Source organism: Coturnix japonica, chromosome 7 (genome assembly GCF_001577835.2).
Source record: "Coturnix japonica isolate 7356 chromosome 7, Coturnix japonica 2.1, whole genome shotgun sequence".
NCBI lineage: Eukaryota > Metazoa > Chordata > Aves > Galliformes > Phasianidae > Coturnix > Coturnix japonica.
The window spans coordinates 25,532,334-25,552,848 of record NC_029522.1 but is presented as its reverse complement, the minus strand read 5'-3'; the positions used below and the strand labels follow the sequence as shown (position 1 = coordinate 25,552,848).

The following is a 20,515-nucleotide window of genomic DNA, read 5'->3' as shown; positions in this document are numbered from 1 at the left end:
CTGCTGTCACCTTTGCTTTATTGTTTTTCATATTGTTATTTTATTTACTCTATAAGTAAAAACTTTAAGAATAAAACTTTAAGAGTAAAATACTCTTTAAGTACTCTTGCCAAAGAATGTAAATACGTCCTCAGCAGAGTATGACATTTACACTGAGTAGCTGGAATAACCTATAACCTGAAAGCTTTTATACTGAGCAGCCATGTGGTTTGATGACCTGAGGAAAATGTCCTAGAATGCTGTGAGTGGCAAAAAAAAAAATCCAAGCGTAAATAACATATTAAAGTAAGTTGCTTATACTAATAGCAGGTAGCAATGCAATCATTTATTAGAAATGATCCAGAGCACTTCTAACCAGCCATTGCAGAATCAAACAATGACTGAATTTGGAAGAGACTTTTTGTCCCACCAAGACAGTTTCAGTGGCTCAAGCAGAGCCACCTAGAACAGGTTGTCCTGCACTACATCCTGATGGCTTTTGAATATCTCTAAGGATGGAGACTCCACACAATCTCATAGAGCAACTTTGCCAGCACTCAGTCACCTGCACAGTAAAGTTGTTGTTCCAGACAGAACACCTGTTTTCAGTTTGTGCCCACTGCTTCTCATCACAACCGAAAAGAGCCTGGCTTCATCTTCTTTACACCTCCCTTTCAGATGTTTTTATATATATACTAATTCTCAAGAAAAAATCCTTTTTCTTTCTGCATTGCTTTCTAAAATCACAATCCATGTAAAACCATCACCAAAGACCCTTTCTAGGACAATTATTTGCCCCATTCTTTCTCCTTCTTAGCTGAGTCTACAATATTTAACTACAGTTCTATAACAGAACTTACTTCAATATAGTTCAAGGTGAAAGGGCTTGTCCTGTAGAATTAAGCTTAAGCTAAAAAAAAACATGTTTCAGAGTTGGTCTTACGTATGAAAAATAAGTATGTGTCTACATTGCAAACATAGACTGTAATCCTTAAAGTTTTACTTCTCACTTTAGACCATTTTAGAGGATCCAATTTTCAGAAGATGTTGAGTAATTCCACATTTTCTTTTCCCTTTTGAATCTCACACTTGAGATACTAAAAAATGTCACTTCCAGTCATGATACTTAGTCTTCAACTCTGTCATATAAATGAAATATACTAAACAACAAAGTTGAGGCACTGATATTTGCTCTGAATGAAGAAATCACTACAAACAGAGTTGTTTGCAAGTCTGTTTCCCTTAGAAATCCTGTTTAACTTTTACAAAATACACAGCTGAAAAGCAAAAACTGCTTTGTTATAGGTGATGTTATAGGTACATAAATTATAGCAAACCCACTCCAAGTTATCTTTTCCTGATCTCCATTTTCATCATCTACCTCCTTACTGCCTCTCCATGGATGAATCAATGAGAAATATTATGCAGTATCTATCCATGAACATACGTCTCTTCATACTTAAACATGGGACTACATTCTTTCCTTCACACGAGATTACTACATCTGCAAAGAAGTCTGAAAATAAAGCACCATTAGTAGAAGACTAAGTGTAACTTCAGCCAGTCTCCAGAACGTGGTTAGTGTTATACTCTTTTTATTTAGCTAATAAGTAAAAATCAGAATACATTCAATTTTTTTCTATTTTGCCTGTCAGTTCTGATGGCAAGGCACAGCTGTTTAGTTTAGTTTATAGAGTCATATGAATGGCCTATATTTAATCTGAGTAATTCATAGTATTTGCTATGAGCATTTGATATTACTTTCAATTATGAATATAGTCTTCTCAGAATGTAAAGTAACTAGTACATACTTGACTGGCTCTTATGCTTGCGCAAGCTGATGAAGCTCCATTGATTTCAAATGGAGCAATTCCAATTTATTGTCAGTAGATAGTGTGAGATATTTGCATAGTTACAATAACTCTTTCCTGTGGGCACGGAGACCCTAAACTAATCTTTCTTTTCAGAAAGCAGCTTCTACTCTCCAAAGTGTAGCCATAGATGTATGCACAAATATACACAAATATTTTGTTCATGTTCTTGTATGTGAGCAACATTTATGCTCCAATTGTTTTACATATGTCAGTTTCTACATATGTATGTTGCACCAGTTCCCAAAAGGAGAATGCAGGCCTCTTTTTGCCTCACTGTCACATAGCAAGGATAGGAAAGGACTACACATTTCAGAATCTGTAGTCATGACTGAGAAAATTAAGGAGAGAATGTTCCCTGTGCAGTGAAAGAAAAGGTATTGGTAGTTTAGTAAAACCCCAAGATTCAGCCTTCTCTCTACTATACTTTAGAAATATAAAGGTACTAATAGCAAAACACTTTAGAAAAAGCAGTATTTTGTTTACTTTAAAAAGTCAGCAACTTTCTCATTCAGTAAAATGTTTAAATACTGAATATTTATTTTTTTACAAAACATCTTTGAAAATGTCTGATATTCAAAGTGTGTGGTCCTATTCTATGAAATGACATGCCACTTGGATTTTTCAGTGCCAGATCTATAGGTCAATGTTCATCTGATTAAAATTTTTTTCTTATTTTACTTATGTAATTTAACCCTGGATTTCTGGTCCAGTGAGTACAATATGCAGTCCCTAACAGCAGACATTACCTGCTGCTGAGGTGATGTTGTAGGAAACTTTGATCATCTCCAACTTTAGTGAACCCAAAAATAAAGTTTTTAATATTTCCAAATGATACTTTAAAAATATTAAGATGTAACTTTCTTGAAAGCAGGTCCTTTTCAGGTTCTGTTTTACAGTCTGATTCTGAAGTACTGTTGCATGTGTGAACTATAATACAGAGGAGAGCGAGCCCTTGACTTGAGCCAAGAGGTGCCATCTAACTTTTACATCTATGATGTAAAAGGAAAAATCTTTGTTCAGGATGTGCACGAATGCACCCTTCACACATGCATGACAGCTTTCTATCTCTGTTTAGTGTAGTGAACTTGTCTGCTGAGCTCTATAAATGTGTATTACTCTAGATTCAGTTATGGCAACAGACAGGTGTATGGTTCTTGGTGGTAGTTCATTTCTTTCCTGTACTTTTTACTGTAAGTGTATCACTTGAAAAACATAATCAAGCAGTCATCTTTTAAATGCTAGCTGACCTGCTAGATGATATAGCCCATGTAACAAACTGCTCAATGAGGTGTACTGGGCTGCTGTCTCATGTGTTTTTTTCCTGAAATCATCCTACTGTAAACAAGAAACTTTATCTGACACAAGAAAACATACAAACTCAAACAAAAAGAGACTGAATCCTGAAGAAAAAGGTATTGTCTTGCATTCTGTATTCTTTGTTTAGAAACCTTTGAAGCTTTTCGTCAAAATGCAATTATATTGTCTGTGACAATCCATTTCATCAAGTGTATAATCCTGGTGCAAAATAAAGGTCTAAACGACCCTTTTATCACCATCTGCTGTTGTATCAGCATACTGCAGAGCTAGGGAGCATGCCTGCCTGCAGGAGATGTAAAGTTAACCAACTTAATGGACAGAGTGCCTTCTATTTAGTTCTGGAATTACAGCACAATTTTGCAGTGCTTAATTGCAGGTAAAAATAATGTTGAGATATGAAGACAAAGTATCACAGTGAAAGTGCCATCTCAGGAAGACAATTAGATTTTTGAGCTTAAGATAGTTTCCAGGTTAATTTTGAATCCATGGGCATTATGTCTTCAATACTACACTGTTGCTTGCTTAGGGAAGGTTGGAGATGGTAATTCTGGGGCTGCCTTTTCATTTGAAACCAGACTAAGTTATTTCAAACTAATACAGCTGAAAATCCAAATTTCGTAGATACATATGCAAGTTCATATATGCTTTGCTAGTCAATGACTGCAGTTCCATAACTTTGAGTGGCTTGGAGACAGGAAGAATACAGTAACAAGTAGAAAGTAAGAGGACATGGGGAAGAGAATGTGGAAATTAGGGAAAAGGAAGTAGTATTTAAAAAAGAAGACTGACAACAAGGGAAAGTCAGGCTTTCAGAAATAGCTGAAGGACCTGACTGACAGTAATGGTGAGAGGGTCTGAAACCATGGTCTTAACTTTTCAGTAGTGTCATTATTAGTCCCTAGCATTCTAGACAGAAATTTTAAAAAGGGACCATGAATTCCAGTACATGGATCCAAGAGCAGAGAAAAAATATACGTAAACACCCCCCAAAAAATCAACATTTATTTTGTGGACTGTATAGCGAGACTTAGTGTTTCCTTACAAATTTACTATGGTACCACAGCATGATATTCAGGGCAGAACCTTAGGAAGCATCTTTTTAGTTTTGTTTGCTACTCTAAGTTTATTAAGTTTGTACACAATCTCAGTTGTGTAATATTGGCTATGCCAATACGACTGTGGTCAACTAGTAGAAAACTGCCTTTCCTGGCTTCAAGAAGCAGTGGTAGAGGAAATAAGAGTGTCTTGTAATATGCATGATTTGTGCCAAAACTAAGTGATGGTCATTTTACACTGGAATATAGGCTGTCATTTATGTCCAGTGAGATGTCAGCTGTAAATCCAGACCGTTCTTCGTTCTGAGCAGAACTGAAACTGAAAGTGAAGTGAATAAGTTGTACATAACACGCACAGGTATTAAATTTATGCCTATATTTTTAATTATAATTATTTCCTTGAAGGGAACAGAGATGTGAGCAAAAGGCTTATCTTGTATAAACCTGTAGACCCTGGAGTGAAACTCAACTTACAATTGAAGTCTGGCATACAGACCTCCAGTGAGTATGAAGTATGATTCAGTAGAGTTGGCATAATTCATCTAGAGATAATCAAGTATTTTTTGTAGTTAAATTTGACCTAGGCTAGGCTTTGCATAGAGGGTAGCCATTGCTGTAGTGCTTCAAATTAAAAGTGCTTCTTTATAATATAATATTGGCATAAGGCTACCTGAAAAATTAACCAAGCACTTTGGAGTAGTGCTGGTTTTTGTTAATAGTGTATTACATTTATAAATTTAAATTTAAAATTGATAGGTTTTGTTGATGCTACTAATGTCAATGGGTCCAGCCCTTTGCTTAATACTAAGTGCTTTGCTGAATGCTAGTGTGACAATTCAGAATTTGGATAAACTGCTGCCTTAATCCTAAGCACCTCTAGCCAACTATTTATCACCCTAATGCCCTTCTGTTTGATATTTACTTCTTTGAACATTGCTACCTTACTCTTTTTGCAAATCCATGTTTGCATTGATGTCATAAAGTAAGCAGAATGAATGTGTGAAATTGCTTGTAAAATTATCAAATGAAATGAATAGCAAATATGATGACTTTTTTTTAAAAGTTGGATTAGGAAACTGTCAGCAATGATGCACTCTGCTAATGCTTACTAGAGCTGAACAGTATATATATAAGTCTGCACAAAGGAGGCAGCTAGGCAGATCTCAGGATCCTCAAGGCTCCCCATAGTTCCAGAAGAAAGAGTAGCAGATCTTTCTCCAACTGCTACATATCACTTCAAAATATAAAAGGTAAGATTTATGTGAAGTACTTGTACAATTCATCTGAGAAAGCTGAATGCATTTTCTTAATTGTGTTGTCCAACGATTGCAACAGAGATGCAGGATCTTTCAATAAATTGTTGTTTTCTTCTGTGGTTATATTCCCAAATGTTTCAAATTAAGGACATCACCATTTAAATTTTTTTAATCTATTGAGCTAGTTTAACAGAATAATCCCAAAAGGGAACATCAACTACTAGGACTGCAGAAGCAATTGAAAGAAGGATGAAAAACAGGCACTGTATTAAGAATTTAAATGTGAAATACAAAACTACTGATAATTATGTTTTTAGCTACTTCAGGGATATTTAATGAACATTATTTTAAAAGTATTCATTCCTTACAGCTCCTTCCTAAATATGAAGCAGTATAGATTAACTTGGGAAAATGCAAACAAAATAAATGGCTCTATGTGGACTTTAACTGAAATCTGTCCAAAACAGCTTGTCACCCCATCACCCTACAGATTACCACTCCACTGCCCTACTTTCAGATTGGTGCATCTCAAAAAACTGTTGTTTTCATATCACTGTAAAATCTCAATGGGAAATTTTATATCATTTTAAAAAAATAAAACCTTTAAATAGTTATTGGGCTTATTGTATAAAATTTAACTTAACTTTCTGGTCTGGACATCCTTAGGCTAGAATGACTGATTGTTTTTTTACAGAACTCTCCATATTGCTGCAGATAAAGAGATTTAAAGCATATCTATCCAAAACAGTAATACACAAATAATTAGGAATAATTGCTACCTGCATTTTTTTGCTTCAATACAAATCTACTTTATTCACTTGTACATTTTCATATGTAATATTCCTTTTTTTTTTTTAATTGATGTCATTCCATACTATTTATATTTAAACTGGAAATGGATACAAATCTGACTTTTGAAAGAATGTTGTTTTTGTTTTTTTTTTTGAAAACTCAATAACATTAAGTTAGTTTAACTTGCACACAGTGTGCAAAAGATAACTACAGCAAAATATAAGGGAAAACTAGAAAAATCAGATTGATTGAGAAAATAAGATTCATTTTGTATTTTCTGACAGCTCAAAGTGAGATCTTTTTCATTAGAAATGTTTTTCTTGAGCACTTTCTATGTGAAATTAGCTTCAGTTTTCTTGTAGCCTAACAGTAGAATCACTGCTTTTTTCTTTTTATAATAGAAAATCGCTCTTTAATACAATGCTTTCTTTAACTTGTAGAAAACTGCTTTTGCTGGTTTGGGTTAGAAATGACAAGTGCTAAACTCTGAACAAACTAAACAGATTCTAAATTTTTAGGAAAATATGTTTGACAGAGGTTTAACAGCTAGTCTGTACACTTTAAAATGTTTATTCTATTGATGGCTGAGTTTCCCTTACCTGAAAATACTTCCGGAACTGCATTTATATATCTTTCTTTGTATTAATCTTCTCAGAATCTGATTCTTAAAAATTTAGAAAGATGTTCAATACACATTTAAATTTAAGCATATTTTTAATGCATAAAGTAGCTGAAAAGCTCTATAGGAATGAGACCCAGGATTCAGCTCAAGATATGACTAAATCACTGAACATCTGTCAGTTACAATGGGCTTTAAGTATTTATTTTCTAGTTTTATGTCTTTTCTGTCTGATATTATTATAAATGGACTGGATTAATGGTGAGACTTTTTCTTTCACTCAATTTCAGCGACTTAGGTTTATGTCTAAACTGTATCATAATTTAAGAGTGGTACAGGCAGTAGTAAAGTATATATTCTGTTCTAGTTTTTCAAGTTAAGTAAAAGTATACTAGTTTGTTTGTATACCATCACAGATGGGAAATCTACTTATGTATAGTGCAATACCCAGACTCTTATTTGGTGTCAAGGCTAAGTCATTTATACCTATGTCAGCTAGCATGAGGGCCACTACACAGAAATCAAGCCTTTTTTGTGACATACATATATATATATGTAATCTCCAAAAGAATAAGGCAGAGCTTTTATTGTGTCATTAAAAGCCTGTGAAATGTGAAATTATGCATTCTTTGGGACTAACATTGGATGTCAGTGTTGCACCACCAAATTACAGCTCCAAGTGAAATACAAAAAAGAGAGTTGTATATTATGGTTACAATTATAACAGAACTGAATGATTACATGGCCACTGCATTATTTGTTGTTACTACAGGTATGTTCTATAGAGATGTAGGAATCTAATCTCGTATATGAGATCATTGTAAAAAGCAGAAAACACGTTATACACACTGTGGAAAAAAACAACCACAAAAGGAACAATGCTGTCAGTAGCTCCCAATAGAGACAAGGAAATTGACTCCATTGTTTAATATAATAAAATCCACTAGTAAGTCTTATACTCATCAATTTATTTTACCATATTTTATTAAGATTTAATTAAGATTTTGAATGACTGAACATTTTGTTACTGGCATTGAGGTATTGAAGCAAAATAGCATTCATATGGATTCCTTAAGGCTGTTGTATATTTCAATCCAGCGTACTATAACAAGGCATAGAGAATATATATGTTTTCTTTCAAATTACTTTATTAAATAATTGGATTTATGTATCAAATTATTGGAGCTGGCGAAGTTTAGTGCAGATTACACTTAGAGGGAATGGTGTTTATAGTTGGATCCTATTATAACACCTATGACTTTACTTCAGTGCATTTATCTTTCCTATTTCACTTCGTTTTTCAGAATGTGACATAAAATTCTATAAGAAAATTTTATGGATGATGGAAGGGCTCCGTCAAATAGTCAAGTATCAGTCCAAGTTCATCATAATGATGAAATTATTTCCAGTGACATTTTGAACATGTGAACTCAAGAACATTCACTATTCATTATTCAATGATTTAACATTTACTCATTGAATGAATTGTGTATTTGATTTCTTTGTCAAGCTCAAAAGCACCAAGCAGCATTTTAAATCAGTTTCATTGACTGTACACTCATTCCACAAAGTGATCAAAACTTCAATGAACAATAAACAACACTGATGGATTTTGTAAGCAGATTTCCTATCTTTTCATGCTTACACATAAGACCTCAATGCTTTTCAGACTATTAGCAATCAGTCCGTTTTGCACAGGGTTTTGTAAGTCCCAAATGAAAAGCATTCATTTTATCAACAGTTTGCCCTACACAGGATTATGTGTCAACAGAGGTATTAATACATTAAATAATGAAAATCATGGCACTCAATTAGAAAATTGGATTAAGCTTTTTTTGCATTGGTGATAATTTAATAAAAGTTGCAACTGAACTACATACATGAGTAAACCAGTCACTTACTCAAATAAGACACTCACAGCTTGGCTGTAAATCACCAGTACATAAAGAAGTACTATACATTACATTGTACAGTCTCACAGTAAATTCAGTGAGTCTTAAAAAGATTAGAGTGCTTGTGATAATAATGTACCCATTTCTTTTGTGTAACTAAAAACAATAGAATGACCTAAAACAGTAAGAATTATACCTGGAAGACAGTATTTTCTTCTTTGGTTTGTTAACATTAAGACAAAGTTTATACACTATATCTTGTATATCGCACGAAACCCCATAGTGAAAGTGCTTAAGCAAAAGAGAATATTGTGTTAAAAGTGCAAGAAACAGATCTTCGAATATCCTGCCATAAATGTTAAGTCGCTGTGGGGCTTAATGTTTTTTCTAAGTAGTCACCTAATAATATGGCATTTATTCAAGAGGCCTACTGCTGCAATATGTGTTGAATCTAGAAAAGTAACAAAATTAAAGGAGTGTTACAGGTCAGAAAGAAAGAACGAGGAGCTGCTGATGTTTTAGCCTTCCTGACAGAAGTTTGCTTTTCTTTGTCTCTAGTAAATGAAAAAGTAGAAGTCATACCACTGCCCTAGTTTTGCAAAAAAACAATGTTACACAAACAGATACAATACTTGCTGTCAGCAGAGCCTAGAGCAAAGGAAATAAGGACCTTTCACAAAGGAAAATGAAGATATAGCTACTCTTAGCTCACCTTGAAATCCTGAATAGAGAATAAAATCTAAAAACTAGAGCAGAAACTACGTTTTTTGAATGTCTGCCCAAGGTACTGTAGACTCCTTTCATTACACAGGATCTTAGTTTCTTCAAGTTTAGATCAGCGCTGATGATGTTTCTTTCTGATGCAATTGATTCAGTATTATGTAAAGATGATTACATTTTTCTTAGCCAAATCTCTGTTTTGACAGGCAATGAAAATGAAAAGTATTTATTTTATTGCTGGACTCCTTTTAATGATAGTTCAAGGCAGCTGGCAAAATCCTCTTCAGGAAACAGAGGAGAAATCAAGGTAAATTCTTTAGATCAACCTCGTAGAAACTCTTAGAATGAACTTTGCTTCCTTATTGTTCAAAGCAAAGCATACTGTGATTTATAGAAAGTATTTAATCTACCATTAAAACTGCTAAAAACTTTTAATGTTGCAAATTGTAGCACTATAGCTTTTGGTATTTTAAATAGTAAGTACTTTAATTATCCAATAAACCTTGTAAATGTGCAGTATCCAAGCTATAATATTGATTCATTTTACTAGCCTCCTAACAACCAAAAAAACAAACAAACAAAAAAAAAACCCCAAAAAAACCACTTTTTTTTTTTTTCACTTTATAAATGATATTATTAAAAGAAATATCAGTACACATGTAGGATGTACTGTAGCCATTGCCAGTTAACAACTTCTAAACTTTTCTTAGATCATTCAAAGCCTCCCAGTCTGAACCATTAGATGACTCTAGACAGCTGAATGAAGTAAAGCGTCATTCACAAGGCACATTCACCAGTGACTACAGCAAGTACTTGGACAGCAGACGAGCTCAGGACTTTGTGCAATGGTTAATGAGCACTAAAAGAAATGGGTAAGCATTTCTGGTCACATTTCTCTATCCATGCTGATAACACAGCCAAGAATCTGAATGAATTCAGTTTCTTTCTTTCAGCTCCCCATCACAAACCATATGTAATCCTCAGATTGATAATGTATTTAGCAAAAGTTTATGTAGAACTTTAATATGTTATTAGAAATGGGGAATATGTACACAAAAAAAATTAGTCAAAATTGATTGGATAAATTAGGTGTCTTGTCACTATATTATTTAATGTGTGATCTAAAATGATGCTGTATCTCAGCCTCTTTGGGACAAACAGCTCATTCACTGAAAGAAATTTCAATATGTACAAGGTACACAAATATAGGGTAAAAATGTAGCCACTGGGCCTTCATAGAACCTTATATCTGTGGTTTCTCTAATCCTGAAGTTTCATTTGTGAAAAGAGGACTGAGATTTAAGCTTAACTCACCAATGGTTTACAAGTATTCTGTTAAGGCATGAGTTGGCATGGTTTTTTGAAGGTACAGTTTGCTTTAAAAAAAGACTAACAAGCTAAGAACGTGAAAAACAAAAAAGCAAGTAATTCTATGCTCTGTGTTCTGGAGAACATCTGCCCACAGTCAATCAAAAAATCTGTTATATTAATCTTTTAAATCACTGTGGGAATATTTAAAGTAATCATTTCTCAATATATTATTAATTTAAATACATAAGCCTGAAAATATTTAGAATGTTCATCCATCATTTGTGGTTGTTTATGATAATATAATATAATATATGATAATAACAATTAGAATTTTATCATCTCATACATGCTTTGCAATGTACCGCTAATAATGTTCTAATGGTTGTGGAATTCCACTACAGCCAACAAGGACAAGAGGACAAAGAGAATGACAAATTCCCAGACCAGCTCTCAAGGTATTCTATTTGCAACAAACTTGTTACTCAAAAGCAAGTCGAGTTAATTTTCTGTTAAAAAATAAATAAATAAACTCTTACTATTTACAATGTTAACATAATCAGAGAAACACTTACCAAAAGAAATTATGCTGCACCTGTTCTTTTTATGAAGAAAGAGAAAACATCTGTTTTTCATGCCTGTACATGGCTTAAATTTTGTTTCCTTTGATTCTAGGAGAGGGGTTGGAAATTTGGAAAAAACAACAGCCACAAAAAATCTCTGTTAGCCAGACAGATCGAAATACTTACATTATTTTTTTATTTGTCAGAAAATCCAGAGAGGGCATCTTGGATTACAAAAATCCTTCCTTTCTAAACACTGTCAATATAATGCTAAATCTTTCAGCATATCTTAACAAAATTAACATTTTATCAAGAATGTTTGAAACTCTAGTCAACAAGCTGATGGAAAGTGCAGATGGTACTAAATTGGGAGGAATGATGAAATCCCAGGAAGACAAAAAAAAATAATACAAAACGCTAACGGCCCTGAAAATTTGGCAGAAATCAACAAACTCGGAAATAGAAATTCAAGGGAACTTTTCATGGGAAAATATTCCAAAACATGTCTACTTTTCAATGCAGCTTGTCTTCCTAAGGGTCAGTGTGACATAATTTTGCTATAAATAACAGAAAGAAGCAGGGGTAGGATTGGGAAGCAATTCCTATTAAGCTAAAGTTTATCAAGTTTACAATTGTTCCAAGATTACTACTTTGTTGAAAACAATGGATATTCACAGAACGATTCAAAATGAATCAGAATATTATCAAAAAGATATGTCTGAGGAGTTTGGCTGAGAAATAATGAAGATGAGCACAAAAGGAGTAGCTCAATGGAGTTTTTAGTTAGTGTAGATAGAGGTAAGAAATAGTATGTTTGTAGAATATGGTAGTTTGCTGTGCAGAGCTAATTCACCTAGCAGAAGACCATTCCAGTGCAGTTATACATGCTTTCAGTACCTTATTTGTTTAGAGCTAGTTCATTTAACACAAAACTGTATTGTGTAGCATATGTGTCGCTTCCAGAATTAAAAAAGGAACATATCAGGAGTACTTTGAGAAATAAAGAAAAACTCTGTCTGATACAGATTGTGGGAAATTTAAATTATTAAATGCTTAAAAACAAATTGATAAATAATGTAGTCTGATCCTAGATTACTGCTCCTCTTTCAGCAATGCAATTTCCAAGCGTCATTCTGAATTTGAGAGACATGCTGAAGGCACCTACACCAGTGATATCACTTCTTATTTGGAAGGTCAAGCTGCCAAAGAATTCATTGCTTGGTTAGTGAATGGACGAGGAAGAAGAGAGTAAGAATCCATCCATTCTTATTATTAAATTTTGCTTTGCTTTCAAGGTTAGAAATCAAATCTGATGAAATCTTGATGTATTTTTGATCATTCCTACTGTACTTCACGTTTTCCTTTTGTAATAGAAGATACTGTGTGGCTGTTAGATCACCATCATAAGTTATTAAGTTCAAGCATAGACTGAAACAAACATGTTCAGTATACTGTTACACTCTGAAAGGTCAAATTATATTTAAGATCAATATATCTAAAACTAAACCAGAGTTTCCTCTAATTATTACCTTTTCCTCATCCCAACATTGCTTACAGTCTTCTTAACTCTCAGAGTCAAGTCATGTTAGTGTCATCGTAAATTTCTTTCTATTTTTCTCTGCCTTTGTAGTCAGTAATTCCCTCTGCAGTATTTCCAAGAAGAAATTTGTACTGATGTCACTGCCACCACAGCCATTTTCTGCGCTCTGGTGATCATTCCCAGCAGTTGCTTTTGCTCTTCCTATTATCCACAAAGTCACATATTGTAGCATCAAAATTAACCATAATTTCCTACAACTATCCTTTATTTTCCTTTTTAAGGCATCTCTACTTCTTTTGCTATAGTTCACAGTTTTCAAGATTCATATCCATAGTTTTGATTCAGGTACATCTCAGACTTTTTCATTATCTTGATCTCCATATATTCATTTAGATTTCTCAAACCTATTCACTTCATCTGTTCACTCATGACTTTGTATCTTTTTCACAACAAACTTACTCTTGGAACAGCCTTAATTTCAGGCACATTTTGTCTTACCACCATTCCAAGTCTGTGTGCTAAGGAGCTACATCATGCACATGCCACTCACTACTTTTTAACTGTTCTGTACTTTTTGTGCCTTTAGATTGTGAGCTCTTTGGGGCAGGGATTTCAGTTCATCCTATTATTATATGTTTTGCTAGCTGTAAAGTACTATGTAAATCTCTCATATTATCTAAAAATAATAAATAACAATAACAATAAAATATAATCTGTAAGACAAGATTGTGTGTTGTAGTTAAGAAAGACTAACTAGGTAAAAGTAAACTTGAAAATAATGATGAAAAAACAGTGCTAAGTAAATGAGGTCAAGCTATGCAGATAAGGGAAAAGCTGGAGCCACTTCCAGGTGATGTTCAGATCTGCAGCTGTTTTTCATGTCATTTTTATACAGAAAGAGATAACTTATTTTAGCATTTATAAGAAAGAGAGATTACAAGTGAGCTCTGATGACCTGAGCTTAAAAACCTAGACAAACAATTACACATAGAGCAGCTTCCTAATTCCTAATATTTAGTACTATTTGCAGCCAGACTTGAATGTAGCTTTTCCTAAAATTAGTACATAAAATAAACAGCCCACCTGTCGCTGATCCCAGAACATAGTGTGTCTCAATCAGCAAACCTCATTGGAACATAGAAAATTTTTCCTTTATTTCGTGGTTTGAAACAAGCTTTCTAAATAAACCCCTTGGTAAAATGGCTTTCCATGTTCAGAAATGGATGCATCAAAATTCATGAATGGATTCCAAATACAAAAATATATTGTGCATCAAGAAGCACATAATTTTAATACAGATATTTTAATTCAGTTATTTTATCTCCCCCAAAAGCTGCTGCTTTTACTTTTAAAATAACTATGCAATATAATTGTAAATATACAACAAAGACATTAAGAGTCAAATGGAAAAATCCGTATGAAAATTTGACTGTAATGTTTCAGTAGTGATAGTTCCTTAAAAAATGATTCCTAGTACATCTACTGTGAGTTTTACTGATGCCTAGTTTACTTGACATAAATGTTGTTGACTTAGTTATATTTTTGCATCTATAGCTTTAAAAGTATATTTGTATGAGAAAACACTAAAGAGGAATCTAGACTAGAGGAAGACTAAAGGAAGAGTCCCTTCTGGTGAAGGGAGACACAGAGGCTTTCTTCTGTTGTAAAAATAATGCTTCATAAGTTGTTCTGATGTGCTTCATGCTATGCAGTGCCATAACATCTGGCTCAACCTTTAACCCTTTCAAATCAAAGGAAATTTTGAGTAATTAAGTACTTGTGATAAGGCCCTTTTATCAGTTTGTTTCTTTGGACTTACAAATTGTTTCATAACTTATTTCCTTTGAAGTTTCCCAGAAAAAGCTTTAATGGCTGAAGAAATGGGCCGAAGACATGCAGATGGCACTTTCACAAGTGATATCAACAAAATCCTGGATGATATGGCTGCCAAAGAGTTCCTAAAATGGCTGATTAACACAAAAGTTACCCAAAGGTGCCTGAATTTTGATCATATTTACCTTAATACATCGGTTTTTTAAATGTATTTGTCACACATAGGGAAAATACAGCTCCCTTTTCTCTTAAACACAGAAATACGTGTAACAGTGTTACAAACTGCATGTTACACACAGTGCTGAACAAGGGTATGATGCTCTAAAGAGAAGTCATTCCAAACAGCTACTTAAATGTGAACTCTACAAACAGGTCAATATTCTGAGGATTATTAGTTGATACTGACAAAGCGTTTCAAAAGTCCCTTTAAGGCACATGTGAAGGCCAGATTTTCTAAAATGTTAGGTGTCCGCTGCAAAAGTTTGTTAACTATGCCTTTTGACTTCTAAAGGACCTCAAATCTCTACTTCATCTCGGAAGTATGAAACAGCAAAACAAACAAACAAAAAAAAATTAAAATTGAGTTTGTTGTTAAAGCATGGATTTGAACAACAGTTTCATATTTTTATGTTTGTTTGTGGTTAAGCACTGAAATAATTAAGAAAGTCATCTATTTGAAGCTATTAAAAATCTTTTCCTTTAGGAATAGCTTTCAGACTTTCATTAGAGACAAGCATTAAGGGATTTGTTGAACTAATATCTGCTAATTTGTAACAAGAAAAAATATATTTCATGCATATGTAACAAACCTTGTGAAATTTATACTATGTCCTCATTGCCACTGCTTTTTTTCCTCCCCTCACAGAGACCTTTTGGGAGAATACCAGTAAGAATGCAGAAAAAAATGGGATAAATGGAGATCTTCACTGCCTCAATACCAGCTACGAAGAGATTCTGAAATCTATATTGTCATTTACATAGGTTATAACAAAGCTGTGTCACTTTGCATGCCAGAAAATAATTGTAGTGTCATTTAATGTTGCCAAAGGATTATATATGGAATACCTACCGTCTAATGGATGGTTATCAGAATAGTTTTAAGATTATGAAAGTTCCAATTCTTTATATTTTCCACTTATTTGAACTGAAATAACACCATTTATATTTACTTATGAAATTATTTTTCTAAAAATTGACTTATGCACACAAATGATTCAATTACCAGTTATTACCTTGGGACTGGCAGCTGCAAATGTCTGAAAAGTAAATATCCCTGTTGAAACCTTTGTTATAAAAAGGCTAAGCTTTAAGGATATTAAATAATAGCCTTAAATAAATTTTTTTCAAGCTTCTTTTCTGTTGACTTTTCGTCTGTATATCCCCTTTGTCTGTTTCCACTCCATTTTATTTTATTCTAATGTTACTGTCGCTGAGATATTGGAACTGGCTTGTTCAGAATGATAAAACAAAATCAGCATTTTGTCAATTTTTCTCTATTACGACTTTATGAGAAGAGCTGTATAAAGTTTGATTATTCTTAATGATAAAGAATAATCTAAAATGAAGCTAGAGATGGAAGCAAGACTGAACAGTATTCATTAGCATAAATGGCTGTTTCTGAGAAGCGGGAGGACAGATTTGAAAAATATTAACTGAAATTTACTTTATTAATAGTGGAAACTCTACCACCTAATACTGTCAAGGTTTATAAGACTTCTGAGTAAAGCCAACTCAAATCACCCTGAGATCATTCTAATAATAATCTACGTTATATCATTTTCTTCCTTCTTCCTCTGAAATGCACTGTACCCATCACCTCCTGCAGTTCACAGCATTATACTCTAACTTGTAACAGTGATTTCAGTAACTTATGCCATTTCCATTATGTTCACAGTACACTTTGCCTGCAGACTTCAGTGCTTCTAGCATTTCCTTTTCAATTGGTCAGGATGTGTTTTTGTATGTATGGCTGTAACTGCAGCTTTCAAATAAATAGCTTACGGTGCTCTAATGCATCTCTTCCTGTGAGTCCTCAACCCCCCTTTTCTTCCTTTGCCATAATAGCAGTATTCCAGGTATACATACAAAAATGTACTAACAGGTAGTATTTTAAGAGAAAACCAAGGGTTTTGGCAAGTACCCAACAGAACTTGATGTGATACAGAACAGGTGTTGAATCAGAACTGGAACCTAAAATTTTGTTAGGAATAACTAGTTTTACGTCCCCTTTGTTTTTTAAAGACATCTACAACAGTGGTCTGGAATTTCTGGATAGACTGTCTTCTGAATATGCTACATGAAGAAATATTGCACAGTTTCAGATCAGAACTGATCATACCCAAATTGGTACTTAAACAGATTTTTGACAGCAACATTAATCCAACCTAAAACAGTTAAAACTCAGTAGAACTTTGCTGTATTAAGTATTCAGTTATATACAGTTGGATCCATATGGTCTACATTGAAATGGTACAAAAATTTAAATCTTCTATTTCTATAAACTGAGCAAATGTCTTTAATGTGTTTTATTCTGTTCTGCTGAAGACATTTATTGCTCTGAAGGACAAGGTTCCAGAGTTATGAACCCACTTACTTGTGGTGTCTATCACCAGCATATTTGAGCATATGTTAATAATATTCTTAGATGTTTTTAGGGACAGAAGGGTATAAATAATTTTCTCAAAGTTATGCAGCTTGTTCGAAACACAGCAAAAATATTTACATTCTAATTTTCTGAGTCCCAATCTAGAGCATGAATCAGAAGTCAGATGAAGTTGAGCATGTTCCAGCAGTTCCAAATATGAGCTTAGCAACAGGACTAGGATTTACACTTATCCTGAAAGCACAGAACAAGTCCATTTGGGGGAACAAATGAGGTATGTGCTGAATATTTCCTGTACATGCTAGACGTAATCAAGTGGATGATATAAACCTAACCATGTAGCAGCCGCTTCCTCAAAGAGTCTGTACCAAACAACACCTATCCACGTCTTCAGGCTCAGAGGGGGCAGAATAGTTACAGCAGGCAAGTCTACAGAGTATTGCTATTTATATTTTTGTCTTGATTTTGTGCTTTATAGTAAGGGAGAGAGGTTCTAGGTATTAAATTCTATATATGTTGCATTTGTAAAGAGATATAGCAATTTTTGAGTGGCCCTGAAATTCCTTGCAAATAATAGATGTTCTTTGAAGTCTTCAGGCAATGAAATAATTAACAGCTGTCTGTTTTTATTTTGGTTGTGGTTCATGTGGTGTTACTGCATGTATGAGGGGGCTTCAATTTGCTGTCTGCAAATAAAGGAAGGCAAGTATGTCTGCCAAAGGGGATCTTGCTCAGTAGGATGTTTCAAAATTACCAACAGAGCTATACCCTCAAAAACATTAATCTTCCTTTTCAGCCTCTTCATTCAAGGACCAAACTGCATACACCTAACTAAAATCAAATGTTCTGGTGTGCACAAGAGGTCTTCATTGGTAAGCTATAAAAGATGATGCTGTTGTGATGCCTCCCTACACTTTATATGAGATTAAAGTATACTAGAAGAGTTAGGCTATGGGTTCCATTTTATGTGAAATACATTGTAAATGCATCATAAATGTAGATTACAATGCAAAAAAAAAATATTACTTATTTTGTTTTTACTGCCTTATACACTTCATACTGACTTCTTCACTCTACTAGAAAACCTTCTACCTTCTTTAAGTTGTATGAAAAGAGTACCAATGATGTTTTGGTATTCAATTGTTTTCACTCCATTGTGTAAGTGTGGATTCAGAAGTTGCATATTTTAATCATTTGTGTATGTACTTGGAGTCCTCTATGCCTCTACACATGTGCTACACACAACTTGCAAGTGGACTTATATTAAAAACTGTTCCCAGTTTTACCTTCTTCATTAACCGCATTTTAGATACTGAAATGTACAGCACCCTTCCTATTCCATTCCATTTCACAGAATCACAGAATTGTAGGGGTTGGAAGGGACCTCTAGAGATCATCGAGTCCAACCCCCCTGCCAAAGCAGGCTCCCTACACCATGTCACCCAGGTAGGCGTCCAGGTGGGTCTTAAATATCTCCAGAGAAGGAGACTCCACCACCTCCCTGGGCAGCCTGTTCCAGTGCTCCGTCACCCTCACTGTAAAGAAGTTCTTCCGCACATTCGTGCAGAACTTCCTATGCTGTAGTTTCATCCCATTACCCCTTGTCCTATCCCCACACACTACTGAAAAGAGACCAGCCTCACCGCTATGGCTCCCACACCTCAGGTATTTATAAACCTGGATCAAGTCCCCTCTCAGCCTTCTTTTCTCAAGGTTAAACAGACACAGTTCCCTAAGTCTCTCCTCATAGGGGAGATGCTCCAGGCCCTTCACCATCTTAGTGGCCCTCAACTGGACTCTTTCCAAGAGATCCCTGTCTTTTTTGTACTGGGGAGCCCAGAACTGGACACAGTAACATTTGCTAAGTATCTGGAAATATAAGCACATTCAAGAACAACAAGAGAACTAATTGGAATTAAATATCATATTTCAATATATATATTTATTTTAACTGAGATACAATAGCCATTTAGCTGTGCTCTGTAGACAAGTTGCAAGAATCTTCAGTTGCTAGGAAAATCATTTGATGTTATTTATATAGACATATATAAATTTGAAAGAACTGAATGACAAGTTCTACTAGCCACACTGAAATGCTTGTCCTACTGATATAACCACAGAAAAGAAGTTTTTTGGATTTTTTTCTCATTTCCTTTTCTGATTTATAGTTTCTCTCTCTTCAAAATCCTCTCAGTTGGAATCGTTATAACAATGAATTACCAAACTGTCTTTGTGCCATTTCAGATTCAAAATGTAAAGAAACAAAAATAAATTCCTGGAAAAAAATCACACATTTGCTATCACCAGGCACACTTTACTCAAGTAGAGCTTGAACACTCTTTAGTGTAAGCAGCACCCATACCTTCTCTTCACCACAGCACATTTGTAAGGGAGCCCTGAAATTAGTGTAAAACTTTTTTCATTACTTCATTTGTGTCCTGTAGCCACACAATGAGACATGCAGAATACATTATTGTATCTGTAAAAGAGTCTTTATGCATTTTAAGTCCCAAACAATGTTTGTTTTGTTCTGCAGAAGAGAATGTATTTTTTCTAATTTTCCCATTGGAGTTCTCCATATTTCTAAAGGGAAGACTAGAATAAATAAACAGAGTTAGAACAAAGCCTTGCACTGTACAAAGGCTGGAAATCTGAAGGAGATGTTCAATCTGGTGTATCAACCAAGTATTTAGGAAAGCTATCCCTCAGGAGAAAAGCTGTATTTTACTTCCTTCTAGTATAGTAGCTCTTCTTATTATACAGCTTGCTTAACTGCATTCTTTATTATTGCAGCATGCTGAACAGCTATGGTTTCTCAGACTTTATTGCATAGCAGCCACTCCTGGATATTCATTTCCTAAATCTCTTGGCATCATAATAACATATCCCAGAATTCAGAAGAACCCCATGATATAAAGGAATTTTAATCTCTTGCCTGGAGACACTTTTTGAGCCTCAGACTTCCACAAAAGTCCATCTGACAGGGCACCCAGAAGCACTATTACTAACATTGTAATGTTAGGGACCTCTGGTATTTTGATCAGACAAGAGGAACTTGAGATTCTTAAAAGATATGAAGAATCACTGCTTATTATTAATTTAACTAAGTCGAAAGCATATTCTTCTTTCTTTTTAGTTGATAATTCATGTGGTTCTTAGCAAAGA

At 34.2% G+C, this 20,515-nt stretch overlaps 1 protein-coding gene across 2 annotated transcripts; it reads left to right on the top strand.

Annotated features, from left to right (window-relative positions):
- Window positions 1–481: 481 nt before the first annotated feature.
- Window positions 482–16,111, top strand: GCG (glucagon). 2 transcript variants are annotated; one of them, XM_015869001.2, is made up of 8 exons: window positions 482–4,726; window positions 5,289–5,475; window positions 9,711–9,811; window positions 10,215–10,376; window positions 11,217–11,270; window positions 12,486–12,623; window positions 14,765–14,908; window positions 15,614–16,111. In XM_015869001.2, the coding sequence occupies exons 3-8, from the start codon at window positions 9,714–9,716 to the stop codon at window positions 15,636–15,638; spliced, it is 621 nt and encodes a 206-aa protein (XP_015724487.1). In that variant the 5' UTR covers window positions 482–4,726; window positions 5,289–5,475; window positions 9,711–9,713; the 3' UTR covers window positions 15,639–16,111. The 2 variants fall into 2 exon arrangements, with proteins under 2 accessions (XP_015724487.1, XP_015724486.1); XM_015869000.2 differs by having other exon boundaries at window positions 482–5,475.
- The last annotated feature ends 4,404 nt before the right edge of the window (window positions 16,112–20,515 follow it).

Excerpts from the sequence above, each read along its gene's own strand:
- GCG (XM_015869001.2), top strand. The coding sequence starts at position 9,714 with ATGAAAATGAAAAGTATTTATTTTATTGCTGGACTCCTTTTAATGATA. Across the intron at positions 9,812-10,214 it reads GAAACAGAGGAGAAATCAAG|ATCATTCAAAGCCTCCCAGT; the intron begins GTAAATTCTTTA and ends AACTTTTCTTAG. Across the intron at positions 11,271-12,485 it reads TTCCCAGACCAGCTCTCAAG|CAATGCAATTTCCAAGCGTC; the intron begins GTATTCTATTTG and ends CTCCTCTTTCAG.